This window comes from Calidris pugnax, unplaced genomic scaffold, assembly GCF_001431845.1.
Source record: "Calidris pugnax isolate Ruff unplaced genomic scaffold, ASM143184v1 scaffold88, whole genome shotgun sequence".
In the NCBI taxonomy this organism is placed as follows: Eukaryota; Metazoa; Chordata; class Aves; order Charadriiformes; family Scolopacidae; genus Calidris; species Calidris pugnax.
In genome coordinates, this window is record NW_015090849.1 from 1,341,179 (window position 1) to 1,362,341 (window position 21,163).

A 21,163-nucleotide genomic window follows, 5' to 3' on the forward strand; every position below is an offset into this window, starting at 1 on the left:
TAATAAATACCTTCTTTCTCAAAGTGAAAAGAAGGTATTTAGTGCTGCATTGAAGAAAAGCCTTCAGGAGGTTTAAATTATTCTGTCCAACCAATATTCTAATCGCTCTGCCTAACCTCTAGAGATCATCATTAGGTTTCTGGCTCACTGCCCCACTGCATGTGATAAAAGCATTGCAGGCTTACCCAGGAGGTTTTCATCGCTCTCCGTAGGAGGTCTGGGAAGGCCACTGGATTCTGCCTCGAGAACAATGCAGATTTCCTCGCTGATAGAAACGGTGGGGAACAGATTAAATAACAGGCTGCGTGTATGCACTGAAAGAGAAAGGGTCTTCACATGACAGCATCAGTCATCCCACTTGGTATCACCTACATCCTAATGCACAAGCTTGTCTACAGGCTTCAGCCATAGACTGAATTTGCCATCATCCCATAGTGTGGTTCACACAAATAAATTGATACCCACAGACACCGAACGCAGACCCATTGCTCTCCAGTGAGGCTCCACGAGTATTAATTAATTGCAGAAATGAAGCAATAGATTTTTCAGATCCTGACCCTCATGGTACAGTTCACACAGCAATCGCATTGCCTGGTCACACTGAACAAATACAGGTTGTATTTGTTGTACTGTATATCAATGTGAAATATTCACATAATTTACCTATCAAAAAGAGAGATTTAAAATATTGTAACTGACTCAGCATGCTAAACACACAAATCCAGTGGAGTAATTTAAGATTAAATACCATCATCTCATTACTTCACTGAGATATGGCCCAGAAAAACAGCTCACCAAAAATCGAGTTCCACACAAATTTGAGTCTCACAGGAATATTCTTCTATAGGAATATAAATTTAGTAATTGCTTCATGGGTCATCAAATCTAGCCTCATAAGCAGAGACAGACATACCATATAATCTACTTCAAAAACTAATCAAACCAGAACAGGTCAGAAGAGCACACATCAGCATACAATTTGCTGACACTAAAATGATCTACGTTGGCTGAGAATCTGGAAGAACCATCATTGGTGTTTGAGATCATTACACAGAAGGATTACAGAAATCCTTTGCTTTTAAAAGACGTCATTAACACCTTTCTATGATAGGTTAATATTTCCATTTTACAGATGAGGACCGAGTCTCAACAACTTTCCTAAAGCCAATATTAAGTCAGTGGCATAAAGAAGGCTGTCCCTTTAAGTACTCATCTTGGGAAACAAAAATCACAATTCCTATTTCTAGCCCAATTAAAAAAAAAAAAAATCCTTAATGCTTAGAGAACAAATTCAAAGTAAATCACGTACAGAAAAAAAAAAGCTCAAATTGAGCAGGAGTAAACACTAAAATAAACTGGCAAAAAAAAGGTGTAAATGGTGCAGCTTGTGCTGGTTTGGCTTTCAGTGGGTGTGTCAATTATGCATGCAAATTCACATGCTCAACTAGGTGTGTACATCAAGAACAACATACAAGCGCTTTGGGGCACAAAACCACGTCCTCCTATGTTTGGAGAATTCAGTATCACAAAACCAGAAGGAAGAGTGTTGAGAGAGACACAGGAGGGAAGAAAATCTCTTCTGCTGTGCCTCTTCTCCTTTTTTTGTTACATCCTCCAATTACCGACTCAGAAATGCTCATGACTGACACAATACTTTCAGCGCCACCGCATTTGTCTTCCTCGTGCATTCAGCAGTGTAAGTATTTCCTGCAGCTCTTTGCCTACTCTTCAGAAACCCACAACTCTTGTGCAGAAGTACTGAAATCTAATCCCCCCCTCGCCCCAACTAATTTTACACGAGTTTTGCTCTGACTGCACTCCTAAGTGTAATGATTTAGGGGGGACTCTCACTTCCGCAGAAGGAAATGGAACATAGCACCTTCCAGCACTATTCTCTCTCTCTCTTGCACACACGTTTCTGCTGAGGAATAAAAAGCCCAAGGCTGAAAAGTGCCAGAACACAATCTGGTGAATAGGGCTGCCGGGGTGACATCACGTATGGTACCACCGCGGTAGCAGCCAATTGGGGAGGCTTCTCGTGCAGCCGTTATTCCTCACCTAGCAGGGAAGCCTATAGGAAAATGGTACAGCGCTGGGCAAGGACTCACTCTTTCATTGTCGGTGCTTCTCTTGCCACTCCTCCTCCCTTTCCCCCTTCCCCACTCCAGCGTGCGTACGCACACACACACACACTCACACACACAGAGAGCACAGCGCAGACAAAACACAGGAAAAATCCCTTTCTGAGTTACTAGGCTTTTGGCAGAGATTCACACGAGAACTTCCTGCTGGTTCTGGAGATTCATATTTCTGTTCAGATTCCCCCAGATTTCAGTGGGAGGAAGAAGCTTCCTCTGTCACCGATCAGTTTAACTCCTTGTTATGACACCACGCAGCTAACACACTTCATATTTCTATCCCAAATATATCACAAGCAATTTGCCTCCACCCAGATAACCCAATCATTCCTGTAACCCTGGGAAAAGACAGTGGAGAATTTAAAGCTGGGACTTTCTGACTTTCCCCAGATATCTCTGTTAATTTAAACTAGACAAGGTGCAATTCTTAGCACACAGAAGCCAAGCCCAACATCAGACCAGGGTCTGCAGTGCTGCAAAACCGAGGCTTGCTGTGGTTACACCAGACACCGCACTGCAGCTGCCGTCCAGGAGGAGAAATAGGAAATGGGCACATCACACTGTCACGGGATGAAGCAAGCTATTAAAATAATTGGTAGGAACCCCCGAGATCTCTCCTGTCTGTCAGACAGTGCTCTTAAAGAAGCAGCTGGAATTGTCAATTGCTTCTCGCTCTGAAATAAAATGACAATTGGTACATCAGGCGAGTGAGTCTGGATAGTCTTCTGGTACTGACTATGATGAGTGAGGGGAAAAAAGCAGGCCCTCTATCTGCAAATCCCCAAGGAGACTGTAGGCTGCACTCCAGGCACACAGCTTTAAACCCAGCTCGCTCAGCAACACCTAAAAAGCCTGTGAGTACAAATAGATCTGTATGTCACACTCACTGCAGAATTATTTGAGCACTGCTCCAACTCCCAAGAGCAGAGTCACACACTCTGCAAGGCTCTACTTCTCAGTTTGCAAAGATCAAGCTGAAAAATCCAACTCCAGTATATCCATCCTGCCCTCGCTGGCTCCGATACAAACATTTGTTCCTACCTTATCAGTACTTACAGAAATATCTGTATTTTTACAAAGCAGAATCCAGTAACTCGAGCTGCCTGGGTAACTCCAGGACTGCCAACCTGTGCCCCTGGCCCAGGCCAGTTTCCCCAGTTCATTCAGACCTCGGCTGTCCCACTACGCTGTAGGTGCAGGCAGGGGTTATTATGGATCCCTGCCCATCTGAGCCAGACTGCAGCACCAGGCAGAGAACTGGGACTCTCATCAGTGCCTGCTCGATTCACTACCCTCTCACCAGCACCTCACTAGTCTTTCTGAAACTCAAGTATCAGCAGCTACAGCTTCTTCTTAACCTCAGCCCCAACCACAAGCAAAATGCTGGCAGAAATAGCCACCAGTCTCTGCAAGCTCCCTTCTGTAGGAAATTCAGAGCTGTAAGCAATTTGGTTTTATCCAGCACCACTAGAAGGGAACACTGGTCACAAAGCATCCTCCAGGCCTTTGGGAGGAATTCTCAGACAGAAAAGTCCAGAAGATGACTCCAAGTCAAAAGCAGAATCCTAATTTAGCTTACTCATTAAGCCTGCATCATCCTTTTACCTAGAAAGATGACAGACTAGAACCTGCTTCCTTTGAGGTGAAAGTGAAACAGCAACTCTTGAACTCAAACCCTCGTGGGCTTCACCAGATCCAGCCCCACAGACCAACCACAGCCTGTAACCAGCACAAGATCTGAAGGCATTTAAGTGGCCACATACCTACCTGAGGAAACTGCAGATACCATGGAACCAGGAAACACACAACAAAACAAGGTCGTGTTTTGTCTCGATAACTGAAACTCTTCATGAAATAGGCAGGTTCTCAGAGAGACTGCGCTCCCTCGTGTTATTTGAGCACAAATGAGAAGCAACATGAAAATACAAGCAGATGAAGGAAATGGAAGGAGCACTCGGAGAAGACTGGGCAGACCACAGGAAAGAGGAGTGCAATGAAGCAGGATGAGAAGAGAAACACCCAAGCAATGAACTTCACGGTGAGGAAGGGAAAAGCAGAAGAGGTTTTCAATCAAGAGGAAGCTGCAGATGAGGAGTGTTGTTCCAGCTGCGGATCTGCCCAAGAGGTCCCACAAAAGCTCTCATCAGCACCTGAAGGACAATCAAATGGCTTGAACCTGTTCACAAAAGCATCTTGAAGAATGATGAATGTTGCCTCTAACTGAAATGCCACCCATGCATCTTTTAGACTTTGTTCAGTCAGAAGCTCATGTAATGTTTTTAAAGTAAATGAGGAATTTTTTTTTTATTTTTTTTTTTTTTTTGGAAGGAGGGGTAAGAAGTACCTTTCACTGCAGATTTTGCACAAGTAATTTTTCTGTTGGTGACAGGTAAATGACTGTCTCCCACCATGTTACATTACACATCAGTAGTAAAAGGTTGTGAATATTCCCAGAGAAGATTTGTCTTAAAATACAGAGATTTTCATTAAACCATTTATTTAGGAGACACAGTCTATAAGGAATATACACCTGAGAGTCAAAGGCTCCTTCATCTACCACAAAAAGACATTCCAGGATCCAGGGGCTGAAATTTAAACCTCAGTCCAAAGACAGATGTAAATTAAAGGCTGGAACAGCTGAATCAAGTGGGAGGTCCAGAACTCCATCCACTGAAATCTTTGCAAGGATGTATGTGTCCTCCTGTGACCTAAGTTATATACCTTAATTATAACAACGTATAAACAGATGTAGGACTCGCTGTTCTTCCCTTTCATTATATACACCAGAATAAGCACTTAAAATTCATTCATCTTTAGACAACAAGCTGCAAGTTAAACAAAATGTACCAATGCAAAAAAAAAAAAAAAACCCCTCTCTCTAAACAAACTTCACAATCTTATCAGAAAAGCATTAGGAAATGGTTCAAAACAGACAATGCTGGTTTCCATACTCTCAATTTTCTGGCAGCAGCTCAAAAAGTTAAGTCATGTTTACTTTCCTTAATGGAAAACCACCACTTGCTCTCCCTCTAATGTCAAGACGAATCGTGCTTTAAGTGCTGTGAGCAGAAGTTGGGCTGAGTCAGCTGCACTTTGCCGAGCCTGACACATAGTGCAGGACACAAAGAGTGATTTAATGAAACAGAAATTAATTTAGCTTTTTCTTTTTCACCTGGATGCTATATGCAGCACATTTTTCCAAGAGTATCTTAAGGTTTAAGCTTCATTTTTGAAGTGATGATTCAACTCTATATAGCATAGTTCAAGAGTCCTAGCACTTTATTTGGATTTTAAGACCCAAGACAAAGGAGTCCTCAATATAACTAATTACCAGGCAAAGATCCTTGCACAGAATCAGGACTTCATTTTTAGATAGAGCTTTTACATGTATGCACACGCACGCAAATGTATAAATAACACTTTCATATAGAACTTTTTGATAAAACACAAAATTCAAAGTATTTCATCTTTTCATATGTTTACAGTTGAGTTTGAAAACAGAGTCTAAGTAGGACTTAACATCCCCTCCCAGTTGCACGTGAATAGCTAATTTAGCTAAATCTCTAAGTGCATTCTAGTTCAGTGAAGGCAGAAGGTAACTTTCGTAGAATTTAACATGAAACACACTTTTGGTGCTGATTAGAGAAAAGCAAGACACTATGCAGCTCATCTGTCTAGCTACATTGAGTTTACTTGAACAGGTAAGTAATATCACTGTGGTGCTCTAAATTAAGTATGCAAATAAATCCCTTCTTGTCAGTCTTTCCTTGAACACTGTTGTACTAGAATTAAAAAAGACAGTCCTCAAACTCCATCAAAATGTCATTTATACCAGAATAATCTCAGTGCAAAGATACTGCTGCTTTAAGCAATGTTATCTTGGTTTTGTTCCTTTGCAAAACACAGCATTACAACTAAAAAGGCTTTGAAGCACACAATGATATTATTTTTCCTGCAACACCAACTAAATAAATGTGTTTATCTCAGTTGGCTGCATAGAAAGAAACTGCTCAAAGCCCCCACAGCCCTGCTCTCCAAAGCAGTATCAAAGCAGTAGTAATTCAAAACTTCAAGCCCAAGTTTCACTGTAAATCCCAGACATCTCAACTTTCAGAAAGTAGCATTTGTAGTTTTATCTATCTTATTCCTCAGGAAAAAAAAAAAATCCCGTTTTCACAAAGTTCTGGATTTTTACATTAAAAACATGTAAAAGAATCACTAGGTAACTGAAATGGACAGGAACAGATTCGGAACTATGACATTTCCCACTTAGAATGAACTACTCTTCACACCATACTCCCAGAAATAACCAGTGCTCTTGAACCAAGAACATGGAGGCAGATTAACAGGGTTTATGTCCCTTATTCTTTAATCTGCAAATTTAACAGAATTAAGAAACAGAGGAAAAATACAAGGAGTACAATAGAGTTGACCAATTATACAAAATCTCATCAATTCTACTTTACATTTCATATGCCACTAGATTATTTTGCTTTAAAAGTTTTCCATGACGAGGTGCTGGAGGACTCGGCGCAGGAATACATTGCTGATAATGGGAATATTTTTATTAAGTGCTTCAGGAAAAGAAGCAGATGATCCCAAGTCACTGAAAAAAAACCCAAAAACAAAACAAAAACCAAACCCCAGCCATCGTTCAAAAAATTATTCCAGTCTATAAACAGCAGCTTCAATGTCCATATAACCCAGAACACAACAGTTCCATGAAACATTATATAAATCAGTCCTGTAAAAATAAAGAAAGTAAAAGGAAAGAGAAGAAAGGCGCAGCATGAAGTAATTTCAGACAACCAGTTTTGTGAGAGCTTTAATGGCACAAAATGTTTATAAGCTACAACTTATACATGTACTGTAAACTGTATATAATGTTACAAAGTGCTAACTAATTTATGAAGAATGCATAATCACTTTGGCTCAGTTAACTCCAATATTTCAACAAATGTCAATTAAAAAATTTGAATTTCTAACAATCTTCAGCTTTCACTTTTTAAAACAGTAAGTAAATATGCATTTGCTGCAGTTAAGTTAGCCTGCTGCATTTTTAATGTGCGAGTTTATGCATTATTTTCTTCTTGATCCTATTTACAAATATTCTAGGCCAGTTTTCACTGAATGTAAGAAAAATGAAGCCTGCATTTTTTTTTCCAAAACTGTAAACAGGTATAAAGCTTTTTAAACAACATTTATCTTAACAAAACTTCAACTATCAATAGTTGAAACCCCTTTTCAAATTATACAACAATCTGTTTCTGTTCATTGTAAAACAAGAAGTTGTAGACTTTCATCCAAAGCTTATAGCAGGGTATCAATAAATACTGCATTGTATCATAACAAGTGTTACAGTGATCATGTATCCACTCCTCAGCTATCGTTTTCACAACTTTTACTTCACGGCTCCTTCAAATATTATAAGCTGTTGATACTCTAGCCACAAGCTTGAAGTATTATTTATCAGATATTCTGAAGAAGAATTACCTTTTAATTTAGAAAGGGGTCATTTTTATTTTTTTTTTGAAAAAAGTACTCCCTACTTAGTAAAAATCTATTTTTCCACTATTCCAATTTCCATACAAAACAAGGTGCTGTAATTAGAACTGAAAGTGTTTCAGCCTTTCCCCTGTCCCCTCAGTTTTCAGGACTGTAAAACGATGTACTTGATACTATCTAAAACACCCTTCACCACTTCCCCTTTCCCTCCCCCACCTTTGGGTGAAACCCAATATCCACGCTCAAAACAAATACACAGTTGTAGGCAACTCCAGTGCCACTAGTATTCACAACTAAAAGAAAATAAAGCAGAAGTCTTCAACAGAAATTTTTTAAGATTGCCCCTTCACCCTGAAAGCATTCTCTAACAGCATTCAGAAGTAGAGAATAAAAATAAATACAGTCTAGCAGTGGATTTATACTTCACTTTTTTACTTCCTGGGAGCTAACCAAGTTCTTTTAAATCAAACTTCAATTGGGGTTCAGCTTCTATGCATCAACTGTTTCAAGCGATCTCTGCTATATCAAATAATCAACTTTTATAAAGTCTGATGCAAGCAAACAATTATAGGTAGCTGTTCTCTCCAAACCGGCTGACTATATTTTCTTACCATTTTCTACAGGTCAGCCTGCTAAAGTTTTTATTTAAATGAGATTTTCGCTAGTCTTAAAATTAGCATTGGTTCCCTAAATACTTAGTATTAAAGTCTATATCATATTTTTTTTTTTATATATTCATATATATATAAAAAAAGAGTATTCTATCCTTCAGAGTCATGCTACATGTTCTGAAATCCAATAAAATCTATTTAAGGACACGACTGTCCCAATGCTTTGTAACAATTTGGTACTAAAGCTTCACATTTTGAAAAGAAGTGTCACTGAAGGAGGACAAGGCTTAATGTTCCCTAAGATAAAAGTTCAACAACATTAGTGAGAAGTCTAGCTAACATGAGACATCACGAGTGACTTTCAGATTCCATGTATCCCCAGAGGAGATTGTACAGTAAACAGTGAGATAGGAATATTGAAAACTCATTTGCAGAAGACATTTCAGAGCTTTACAACTTCTGAATCTCTACGCACCTGCAAGATTGTCCCCCACAAAGATAGGTCAAACGCTTTACCTTCCGAAACGGCCCTATCGTCGTTAATTGTAAATGGTTCCACAACAAACAGAATCATATTCTTTTATACAGAGTCTAACTACACCTACAGCTGTTGGGTTTTTCCTTAATTTAAAACTACTTTTAAAAGGAAAATTTCACATTGAAAATTTTCCCTTAAGAAAACAGGTAAGGAAAAGAAAAGCTTCTTCACATGCAAACAATGCAATTTTTTCTAATATTTTCTAGGCATCAGACAGGTTTTCCTACAAGGAATAAGGAGCTGACTTCATAGAAAAGACAAGATTACAACAATTACCTAATATTAAAATATGCTGATGGATTTAGTTATCCTACTTTAAAATTTATGCAGTCTTTGCCTCCTGCAAATCATATGGTGTTAGCCAATACAAGGGGCCAAGGAAATTCCCCCAAAAGCTGATTTAAACTGGTTTTTTTTTTATTGCCAGTGATTTCTCAATTTATTTCACAACCAGCTTGTTTTTCAAAAGAAAAATTCATTTTCTCTCCAATCAATAGTTTTCTCCCAAAGAGACTGTTAATTTTATCACCATAATACAGCCAACATCTATACCATGCACAACTGCAATTTAAGTCAGGTTGCACTAAGGAGGCAACAGCATCACTGATAAAATTAAAACTTGCTGGTGGCATTTTGCATTGAGAGAAGCCCTTGCAACATATAGACAAGTTGTAAACTCCGTTCAGCAACTCTGACGTGTCTTGCAGGCCAAGAGGCAGGGGAATGGGAGGAGAGAGGGAAAGAATGTGGATAGCGAAACACCTCAACAGAGTTCCAACACAATACTGAATTCCAGAGTTTGCGAAAATCTGGATATGTAAGGAAAGGGTGATGAAGTCAGGGTCATGCTTAAAATGGTCTCAAGTCAAATGTACTAAATGAGACAGTAACACCTTCACAGGTCACGTGGATTTCCAGGTTTTTGCACTCCCATCTTTCAATAAGTGCTGGCTGAAGGTGTGGTCAGTCGTTTCCCAATGTAGATGCTGAAATAAAAAGTATAAGGCATATCGTATTTCACAAAAATAGTCCCCGTTTTCCAAACAGTCCTCTCACACTCAGCTATTCTAATTTGTCTTTCAAGTAAGTCTGATGAGATTCTTCCACAGACTTCACCTCTCTTTTATAAATTTACTTAAGGAGTGAGATTTTCAGATAAGCCTAGGAAGACTGATGCTATCAACATTCAGTAAAAGTGAGTTTCTTCCAGTCTCAAGCTCATTTGAAAACCCCAGTCCAAAAGCTTTGGTGTTGTTTGTGGAGTACCTGACACAGGGGCTCTTCAACCCCTGAGCCACCCTCCCAGATTATTACAGTAAAACAAATAAAGTACTGCCTATAAAGGGAGGGGGTGAGTTTAAAACACTGAGGATCTACGCAGACGCTGACCTCTCACAAATAAATCCGAGCAAGATTTAATTCGTCGCACAAATAAACAATTTTTCTATCGTATAAAAATCATACAGTATATTCCCATATATTCTGTCCTCCTGATTTGTTAGTTTACAAGAATTTAGAGAGACGCTTGAATTACAGCCCCACAAATAAATATGAAGCTAAATAAAAACATATTTTGAGTACACGCCTTCGCCCCCATCACAAAGAACATAAGATGGATAAACATAACGCAAGGATTTAAGGAAGCTCAGAGATTATGTTGGATTATGCAGGCAATGAAAACATAGCTGAGCAGAGCCGTAGCTGATCTTGCAGGACACATTCCAGTATTTCATGTATCTAAGTATTCAAACCTTGACTTTCAGTAACATCACACAACTGCAGCATGAAACGTTGAAAATTACAGAGTATGTGCCATACACACAGGATTTCAGCATCATTATTTGTACACTGCGTTCTTCAAATGGTTAGTAAAAGTTATAGCAGTTTTCCACCCATTCTCTTTCTTACTTTCCCTACATTATAACCCGAATAATCATTCACCATTCTCTTTCTCTCTTTCTTACTTTCCCTACATTATAACCCATTCCTCAAATGGTTAGTAAAAGTTATAGCATTTTTCCACCCATTCTGTTCTTACTTTCCCTACATTATAACCTGAATCATTTAAGTAGGAGTGGATAATCAAATGGCACGTGTTATAATTGAAAAGGTTATTTGTAAATTCATGATAATCCATGCATTTTCAACATAAGAAACTCGATCTACTCTAGAAATGAAACATATTAATGGTTGCAAAGATTTAATGGCTGCAAAGTTTTCATGGCTGCAAAGTTTTCCTGCATTTCAAAAAAAAAATGCACCAAACCTATCTTGAGCAAGGTGCAACAATAAGAATAACAAAGTTATTCCAGATAAATCCTTTTTCAGCAGGCACCTGACATACAAGTGGAAAAGCAAAGGCAGATGCAAAAGTTCAAGTGAGAATTAGGTTCATACTTACCCTAGTCCCAAAGCCAAAACATGAGATATGAACAGAGATGGAATGAAAACCTTAAGAAATTCTGCAGAGAAAATGCCACCTTTTTTCATTGCTCCACTTTTTCTCATACTTAAAGACACTGAACGTTTAGGATGTCTGAAATGAAATTCCCTGAAAGAAGAGAGAGGGGGAGGGAGGAAAAATTAAACAAGATGGTTTTGTTTCTTTCCCTTTTACCCTTTTTTTTTTGCACACAAATACACAGATCTCTGTAGGAACATTTTTTTAAAAAGTACAAAGAGCTAGAGATCAAAGCAAGAGATCCCTTACACAGAGTAAGGAATCAAAGAGAATAATAGGAGGTATTGTGGAGAGACCACTTACACAGACAGTATAGAGACAAAGGGAGCAGAAGCTGAAGAGAGAGGTAGGTCCGAGAGAGGGAATTTCAGGATGTGATTTGTTAGCAAGAGCCTCATTTTTTGTTCCAAACAGAGATACAGAAGTCTGCCAGATTTAGAGAGCATCCTCTATTTTAATAAAAATGCTTTGCATTCAAGGATCTCAACGTTTCCCCTTCCGTGGATGAACATTACATATTTTACATAGAAAGAAAAAAAGGTACAGAGAATTTAGGAGACTTGCTCAACACTATTCCATTCAATAAGCCAAAACTAAATCCCATGAATCCCAGCTCCAAGTACCCAGCTCTCCCAATAATTGTAATTTTGTCAAGAAACCTTGTAATCAGTTTGCTGTGGATCTATATTACTTTCAGTAAAAAGATAATTCTGTTGCTGTTAAGATTCTCGTAATACTTTGTTGTGACTTTTTCTAGCCTCCCCAAAGAGAAATCTACCTTTTTCTAAGATGGTCTGATTTGGAGAGCCAGAGTAATTCCACACAATTGTGACCTATGATTCTTTTCTCCTTCATATAAAAGAATATTCATTAAAAAAAAAAAAAAAAAGAGTTTAACTCACTTGGGAGGAATGTTTTCAGGCCTACTTGACCAGTCTGACACCCAGTCAGCACTTTTCTTCAAAACTTCCAACTCTTTCTCTCCTTCTACTGCTTCCTCTTCAGACTGAAAATAGACATGGGACAAGCCTTATAACACTCAATTAGCTCCTCTCTAGGGTGTTAAACTGAGAGCAACAACAAGAGTGGTAAAATGATAAGCACCAAATGGTGGCACCTGATAAACGAGCAAGTGTTCTTGGGCTACTGATTATTCAGAAGAGATTTTATTATGCTAAACAGGAGGATCTGCAGAAGTCAGCACGTCACAAATTTTATTGCTATGTCCAGGATTTCCACATCATAGCAAGCTGTTTGCTCGGTTATTTAAACAACTAATTTAAAATGATGATTTTAATCCTAAATTTAGTAAACCAGCACTATGCAAAAAATATTAAAAGCACACTTTAAGTTGATGACATTCGATTTAAAGTGCACAGAACATGGATAAAGCACAGAAAGACAGTCAAAAATAAAAAAGTATTATGACTCTTTAAAAAAATGTTATTAGTCATTTAATATTTATATTACTTGCAACTAGCAGCTTCTACTGGGTGCATCCCAGGTGCAGTAAGGAAAAGCAAGGACTCAGTATAACTGCCTTGATGCAAACATTTAGCTTTACATCACTAGATGCAAATGTTACCATACAGGAAAAAAAATAGATTAGAAAGACTAGAGAACACCACTGACTTTGGTACAAACTCCTCCTTAATATCAAAACAATTTCCTGCGTGACCCTTAGTAAAATAAGACAAACCACTTACAACATTGAAGTGGGAACCACACCAACCCCAGAAGCAATCAAATATGAGAGTCACAGAAGTGAGACGCAGACCTAACCACCAACGTCATTCACATGGCTCTGGCTCCACAGGGCAGAAGTGCAACAGTCCTACTGTTCCGCCAGCTCTTTGACAAAATTAAATGCAAGGTTTCATTCTTCCAGGAATGCTTTTAATTTATACTGCTGAAGACAGCAAATTCTATTAAATGATCAAACTAAGAGTTCAGCATTAGTCTCCTCTCAGTTTGTATTGTGGAGATTACTCACTATCATGTGAGCTGACTATCTGCACAGCAATAAACCGAACACCCTGAAATTTTGGGCAGAAATATAAACATTTCAAAAACAAAACAGGTTTGATATAGTTTAAGCAGAGTGTTAAACAATAATATGACTGAGACTAAACAGGGCACTTCTCAACTTTAGAGAAGGAGCCTCATTTTTCCCTTCGCTCCAAAGCTATTAATCTCTACAAGTCAAATTTCAATAAATACAGAATTTAAGCCTAAACAAAGTTTACTAACCCTGCCTCTTTGTTAAAAATAATTGTTTTGGAATGGCTTTTAATTTGATAAAACTTTATTCTGAAAACAACTGCTAAAAAGAAAAGACTAATTAAACTTATATAAACTTGAGTGCATAAGTATTTATTATATCTATTTACAGAGAGGTACTATATAAAGTTTTAATAAAAAAACCCAAACAAACAAACAAACAAAAAAAGGAGTAAAAACCTGCAAGAACTAGAAGACAAGTAAACAGCCTTTCCCAAATGACTAAAGGACACCTCCAAATTTTGATTAGATAAAGTTTATTAATTCATTTGCTTGTACTGCAGGTAACAGCCAAGTCTAGGGTCTGACAATGTAAAAAAAACAATGCTAGAAAGCAGTAGTTTAATGGGGTTTTTTGACATGTAAAATACGTAAGATTTTAGAACTTTAGAGCTTGCTCTACCCTTCAAGTACTTCCAATACCAGTCTGTATAAATATATGATCTATATACAATAGCCACAGCTTTAAAATATTTTTAAAGTCAATGTATTAAAAAAAGTTAGTGAAGAAAATACCTGAGAACTACTGTCTTTACTTGTGTGCATTTCCACATCAAATGTTATCTGTCCATCTTCTTGAGGTGAAGGGCTAAAGAGAAATGGATTTCATTATGTCATTTTGTCATATACATTGTCACCTAAAGACTCATTAGTGTAAATAGCATCTCAGTTGAATCATTTCCACGTGCACTTCTGCACACTGTTCAGATGAGTAAAGAGACCACACCACCCTTCAGATCACATATATCAGTGTTAAAAAGTCTTCCAAAACCACTCATCATTTTTTATTTCCCATTTATAATCCTGTCTTTCACAGCAGGGTTGACTGTCCCTCAACTGAAGCAAAGAAAGCGTTGCCCAAAACCACAACTGCTACACAAAAGATGTAGATCCCTTCTTTCTTTTAGATGACACTGCCACTATAGTGAATTTTATCTCTTTTTGTATCATTACACGCAGAACATCACATCAAAACACTTTTTAATGTTTGGCAAGAACATGTATTTCCCTTGTTAGCCTCACTTAAGTCGTTGTTATTGCCATTATCAAAAGTACTAAAAATCTGGTAATCTACCTGAGAAATTAATCTCACCTATCACACCTCAACCAAGGAAATGCTGGGGAATTTAAGTCAGGAACGATACAAATACTGTGTGATGCACCAATGCAGGTCTCTCTAATTAAAGTGCTACATGTATCTTTTTAACCTGACTTAAGCTTTCATGAAAAAGGTGTATTTAGAAATATTCAAAAAGACCCCAAAACACCACAATTAAAGAGCAACTTACAGTTTAGAGCTTTCAGAAAAGAATGCAAAATGTTAAAGTACCTCCCCTCTCTTGTATGTTACTTCAATTGTTAAAATGGGAAAGGAATTACCAAAAAGCTAACAAGTGGAAAATTAAGTTGGAGAGGAAAAAAAAAAAAAAAAAAAATCTGTCTTGTTTACTTAAAACACAGGTAATGACTGAAAAAATTCTGTGCTAGTAAAAGGAACTATACAGCCATCTTCCAGCAAACATTCCTGGTTTGACTGGAAAGTACTAAACTACTTACAGCTCATTTCTTAGCACCACAGATGTAACAAACTTTATTTTCTATAAATGCAACTGTTCTACTCAAAGTACTCATATGGATTATTTTAAAAACTGCCTGCTATATTCAGTAATTAAATCAGGCTTAACTGATTTTAAATAGCTTTTATATCTGATCAACCACTTCATACAAGCTACGCGGTAGACGTGAGAGTTAGAGAGCATCCATCCAGCAAAACCAAAGGAGGCAGGAACAGAAGGACAGCTAAAATTATATAAAAGAGACCACTCGAGGATTTCCCAAACTGCCCCAAAACTTTCTAGAAAAAAGGTATAATTTACACCTAAGAATATCATAATGCTCACATGTGCTTCAAAGGATTATACTGTTAGGTAGGAAATACTTTGCCTTCACAGGAAAAAGAAGTGGAATATTGAAAGCAAGGAGTACAAATTTTAAGAAGCTTTTTTTCCCTCTTAAGTCCAGTGATACATTTTCTTATTAAATTTTAAGAAGCTTTTTTTTTCCCCTCTTAAGTCCAGTGATACATTTTCTTATGCTTTACTAAATATAAAGCGTATGTGCATAACATTATTATTAATAAGCTGATAAAATTAGATTTTTTTTTTTTATATCATGTGTGATTTATGACAATGTGAAATTTAACTGTGGTGTTGCTGGGACTTTCCCACTCCTAGATTCCTTAGCTTTCTGTAGCAACGAGGTGTTTAAGTCAGAAGTCTTATTTGGTAGCCAGTTGTCACGAGCCAGCAAGTACTTAAATCTGAGAAAAAGCTTTACCCTTTCATTAACATCTAAAGGATAAAAACTGCAAGAAACCGCATGCAGGATGGCAAACAGTTCTTTACCTGTCACAGTGGGAACTACCTCTTGAACTGCTCTGTCCTGATTCGTGCTGGGCGTCCAGGAGAATTTTTTCCATGTCTCCATTGTGGATGGAGGATGATGAAGGGACATGTTCCAGACCTCCGTTCTTCCCGTTGCCGTTGTCGTTACTATTGCCGTTGCCGTTCATCTGTAACTCCACCCAGGAACCTGTTGGGCCAGGCAGACATCATCTCATTAAAAGCAGTGGAACTCAAACCCATCTGAAGTTTATCAATTACACACAGAAAAAAACATGAACGTGGTGAATTCAGATAACATACACTGCTGTTGGGAAAAGCTCATAAACATGCATGGGAGACGGGACTGACATGTTTCTTCCTCTTTCATCAACAAAAACACCCCTAAAAAGTTATGTTTTGTTGCTACCTACCTCCAGAGCTAGTCAAATAGAACATCCCCTCTCTCCTCAACTATTAATACTTTAACAGGTCATGTTTCTCTTTGCAGTTTGAAGCCTCAATTATCTACGTATCACTCAATTACACTAACCACCCTGCTTCCCCGTTCTACATCTACATTCCATTTTGGAACAAAATTTTCACCCCCTACCCCCTTCTATACAACACCCCCAGCTGCAGCTTTATATTTTCCTTCTCTCCTCTACTTCCAAAAGCCCTGAATCAACCCCTGGTTTTTATATACATCAGGCAGACTGCCATTCTCAGGCCTCATTTGGCTTCCTTTGCCCTGGCCCCCTAACAAACATCTCTCATTCAATGCCGGCTGCCACCTCTCCTGTCCTACCATAACCTTAATAAATGGGTCACACCACAATTCAAACCATCACAAGCTCGAGGCAGGCACCAAGTTTCCTTTCACAGCTGAAATGCCCTGATAACATACATGTCACTGCAGTTAGATTAAAAGATTTCATTGCTCATAAGCCAAAATAAAGCACTGAGTAGCACGAGAAATCCAGAATTCTCACCCAGTAAGTTCAATGCCATCACTTCAGGCTTTTTTTCTTTTTCTTCTCTTTTTTATTTCCTTAGCCAGGGAACACTATATGGTGTACAAGCTGGTATTTCCTGTTTTTTCCCTTTTTTTTCCTAGTTATAACTATGGGCTATCCATAGGTGTACTGAGATTTGACAAAAGAGCAAAAGCGTATCATGAACCCTGGCAGAGCCTGCCCAGAGAGGTGGTGGAGTCTCCCTCTCTGGAGACATTCAAAACTTGCCTGGACACGTTCCTGTGGGACCTGCTCGGGCAGGGGGGTTGGACGAGATGATCTCCAGAGGTCCCTTCCAACCCCACATCATTCTGTGATTCCCTGTCCAACTCTAATTCCATCCTTCTCATTAAGATATGTAACAAGAATCATTTGACCATACAGCCGCTTTATTAGCCATGATTACGGAGCCAAAGATCTCCAATTTCACAAAAGCACACGGTTTTCTACGCAACATTAGTTCCCATTATCTGTCAGACAACAATTTCACACACGTATGTTGTGTCATCACAACTCCTGTGTAATTTAATTGGTGCCACTTGAAGGTGAGCTCTTTCAGATTTTTTGTGTCTGGTTCATTCTCTAAAGTTTTGACATCTTCATCACAGAGGTAAAAACAGTCAAGAGAAAAAAAGAAAACCTTAGGCTTTCTTTTTGTATTTTAGATACAAATACAACAGCTGAAACTACTGTTTATACATTATTTGTACAGGTTCTAAATTTTAGCACTGATTTCTTGACTTCTGAAATGCACCTTATTTCTATCACAAAGTTTTGGCTCTGGGAACTGCATCAGTGACACAGGAAGGGACAAATTCACCTATTTTCAACTTGATTTTGTGAAGCTGAAACAGAATGTATCCTCTGGACCAACTATTAACTACGCCATTATACAGATGAGCATGGAAGCATCATACTCGTTAAAAGTCCTGGTGGTTTATAGTCTGGTTTTCCCAAGCTGCATTCACAAACAAGGAATTTAGGATGTACACAGAGCTCTTGTGCACAACTCTGCACTACAGGCTGGGCTTTTCAGGCAGTGAAGAGTTAACTGGGAAAAGGCAGCCTTTGCTCAGACTAGTTGTTGTGAGACACAGAGTGAGCTTTTGTGCACAACCACAAGATATACACCAACTCTGCACTACATGCTGGGCTTTTCAGGCAGTGAAGAGTTAACTGGGAAAAGGCAGCCTTTGCTCAGACTAGTTGTTGTGAGACACAGAGATTGTATTATTTCAGATTTACGACGATTGCCGGTGTCTAATTTCAAAATAAAAAGGCCACATTGTAAGAACTACATCAGGAAGGCAGATTTGCCTTGTAGCAACACCTTTACAGCAAGAGGCCACACCTGCAAAAAAAGCACGTGGCAAATGCAGTTAGAAGACTGTTAGGCCACAAAGCTGTACGTTCCCCAATAACCATTCTGGAGCAGAGAGAATCTGTTGGGAGAATTATTAATGGTCAGGATCTGCAAAGACATCTATTATTAAAAAATCAGCAGCAAGTGACAAAGTGATGTGAAAAGACCAGAGGGCAAAGGTGCAAGGAGAGGTCTTCCTCCGACACCACGTACGGGTAGAGAAAAGCCCAGCAGAAGATGATCAGAACTGGTTGCTCAAGGATTCAGCTGCAGAACACACCTCCACAGCACTTAGGGTTCTGCACAAACACAATCTTTATTAGCCATTATCCCAGACTGACAAAACTTGCCGTTTATCTAAAACCCATTGCAGCCATACTAGGAAGAACACTCAAATTAAACTGTGAGTAAAGAGTTCCAACGAGTCAAGCAGTAGTTTACATGACGAGCAGCACGTTCTCCATCTGACCTCACTTTTAATGAGTCAAAATACATTCAAGGAAGCGTAATCTGACATCAAGCTAAAACATGCTACATACTCCCACTGGCAGTCACAACTGGTTTGGGAGAGGGAGCCAAAAAGCTCCAGTAGTTTCGAAGACTCTGATTAAAGGGAACATAAATCTCTGCTTCTTTAAAAAGATGCACAGAAGTATCTTTGAGAAGTAATAGAGAGTGCTTTTTGCCCCAAGCTTTCTTCAAAACTAAGGAAGTTACATTAATCACCCCCATGAGAACTCTTATTTTTACCATATTTCTATTTCACATTTTACTGTCAAGCAGATACATGGTAAAATTAAAAGTGGTATAATCAAGAAATGCAATAAAACTTTCCTCCCTTCACAAATCAGGTAACGCACACTTTGCTGGGAAAAAAAACCAACCAACTGAACTATTCATATGAATTGTATTTTTCTCCAAAATTGTTTTAATTTTGACCATGCTGTAAGGCTAATTGTCTCTCTATGAATTGATATACTTTAATTACATGTTTTTCCATAACTGGTAGACTGTTTGAACAAGAGGAGCTAAACGTGTTGGGGAAGAGGGCTCTCATTTTGTTTATTCCCTCTGTGATTTCACTTGGGGGAGGGGGAGAGGGTGGAGATACCAAAGACAGTATTTTTATATATATATATATAAAACGTATACATGTGTAAGGACACCAAACTACTAGCTCCCAAGAAGCCTGACCCATGGTATACCTGAATAAACTAAGAAATATCACTTTTGCAATGAAGTATACCATTAATCAAAAAGAAAAAAAAAATCAAAAGAGAGAGAAAAGAAAGCTGTTCAGATTCCCATAATGGTAATTATTAAGCAGATTTTCCATGACAGAGATAGATGGGTTCCTGCCTAAGGTGGGATTTCTTTTTTTGTCAATATGTAACAGAGCTTTATAATTATTAAAATATAGGAAGCATCTAGAATTCTCGGAGCAAGCAAGGCTTTTTGGGTGTTTTTCGTGAACCCAACAAAGCATCGGTTCAGTTACCAGTTTTACTCCCAGGTCTTCTGACCTTCGATTCAAGTGCTGAGGGATCTTTGAATGAAAGGCCCTAAACATGCACAAATGACATACAGAACAAAATGAATAAGCGTCTAAGCTCATTAGTCTCAAAAGGTTCACTGAAAAGCTTCTCTAATGGCAGAAAATGTACCTATAACACCAAAGCATTGTGGAGCGGCTGAACATCTGAAAGCAGCGCTAAGCCTCCGTGGAACTGATTGGTTGCATTTGTTTTGTTCATGAAGCACAGGCTATAAAACATTTCCTCTCATTCCTTGCGCTCACCACCTTCAGTAATCACATTGATTGTGCTAAGCCTTTACGTGCTGATCCAGCAATAAGACCTGCGTGGGCAGACCCAGCAGAGGCTTACAGCGCACTCAACTCTTGTTGCTCCTATCTTACAGCGGATTAACGTGTCCCACAGAGTAAGTTAACCAGAAAACAAAAAAGAAATATTAAAATCTAGAAGCGTCAAAGATTGGCGTTTACAAAGAAAGCACCGAGTTAGGCAGCAGGCACGCTGCAACTTTAAAACAGCATACTTGTTATTTAAGTATGCTACCAGCCCTGAATAATTTGGTAAAACACCTATTTGACTCCGGTGAATATTGTTGTAAACTGCCATCCTTATCACGAGATGCAGTGTTACCAGAACACAATAGCAGTGTTATGAAACGGGCATAGTTTATTCTTCTTTCATACAATTCCCATTGAGTTACAGGAGATCAACCAACCAATATATTTCCGTGGTCAGTTTAACTTCATTGTAAACCACGAAGGTAACAGTTAATCATTAATGCAATTTATTCACCTCTTCGACTGCAGAATCCTTAATAATTACAAATGAAAGGGCATATTGAAGTAGCCGTTTAAAACGGGGGAAAAGCATCTGCCAAGTAAGTATGTGAGCCTACAGAAAACCCAGCGACGTGCCTTACTAGTGTTATCCTAGGAACAAAAGGATGCAGCAGAGCAGCTGACAGAGATGCCGGATATAGAGGAAAATAGCTCACGTCAGTGGTATTGACTCAGCCACTGAATAAACTCATTCCCACAGTCACGCTCCTCCCCCTACCCTGCTGTATCCCCATCTTAGCTGGTAACACCAGCCACCGAATAAACTCAGTGTAACCACGGAACAAACCTGCTCCTGGCTCCACGGCGCTAGCTCGTTCCTCCGGCTGCGCCCGCCGAGGCCGACCCACCTCAGCCCTCCTGCCAGGCCCAAAACCCACCGGCCAGCGCCCTCCCCACAGCACCTCACCCCACTTTCGGCGGGCAGCCCACCCGCTTATCCCCACAGCCCCCTGGGCTTTCCCGCCGGCCCTGAGGCCCCCCCGCCCTCTTCCCGCCT

At 38.9% G+C, this 21,163-nt stretch overlaps 1 protein-coding gene across 1 annotated transcript in view; it reads right to left on the reverse strand.

Moving 5' to 3' along the window:
• Positions 1 to 6,485: 6,485 nt before the first annotated feature.
• Positions 6,486 to 21,163, reverse strand: part of BNIP3L (BCL2/adenovirus E1B 19kDa interacting protein 3-like) — a 14,906-nt gene continuing 228 nt past the window's right edge. Inside the window, exons 2-6 of the mRNA XM_014943143.1 lie at positions 15,939 to 16,125; positions 14,050 to 14,122; positions 12,156 to 12,259; positions 11,194 to 11,343; positions 6,486 to 9,778 (exon numbers count right to left, since the gene is read on the reverse strand). Of these exons, the coding sequence (XP_014798629.1) occupies positions 9,730 to 9,778; positions 11,194 to 11,343; positions 12,156 to 12,259; positions 14,050 to 14,122; positions 15,939 to 16,125 (563 nt within the window). The 3' untranslated portion in view covers positions 6,486 to 9,729. The remainder of the gene's footprint in view (positions 9,779 to 11,193; positions 11,344 to 12,155; positions 12,260 to 14,049; positions 14,123 to 15,938; positions 16,126 to 21,163) is intronic.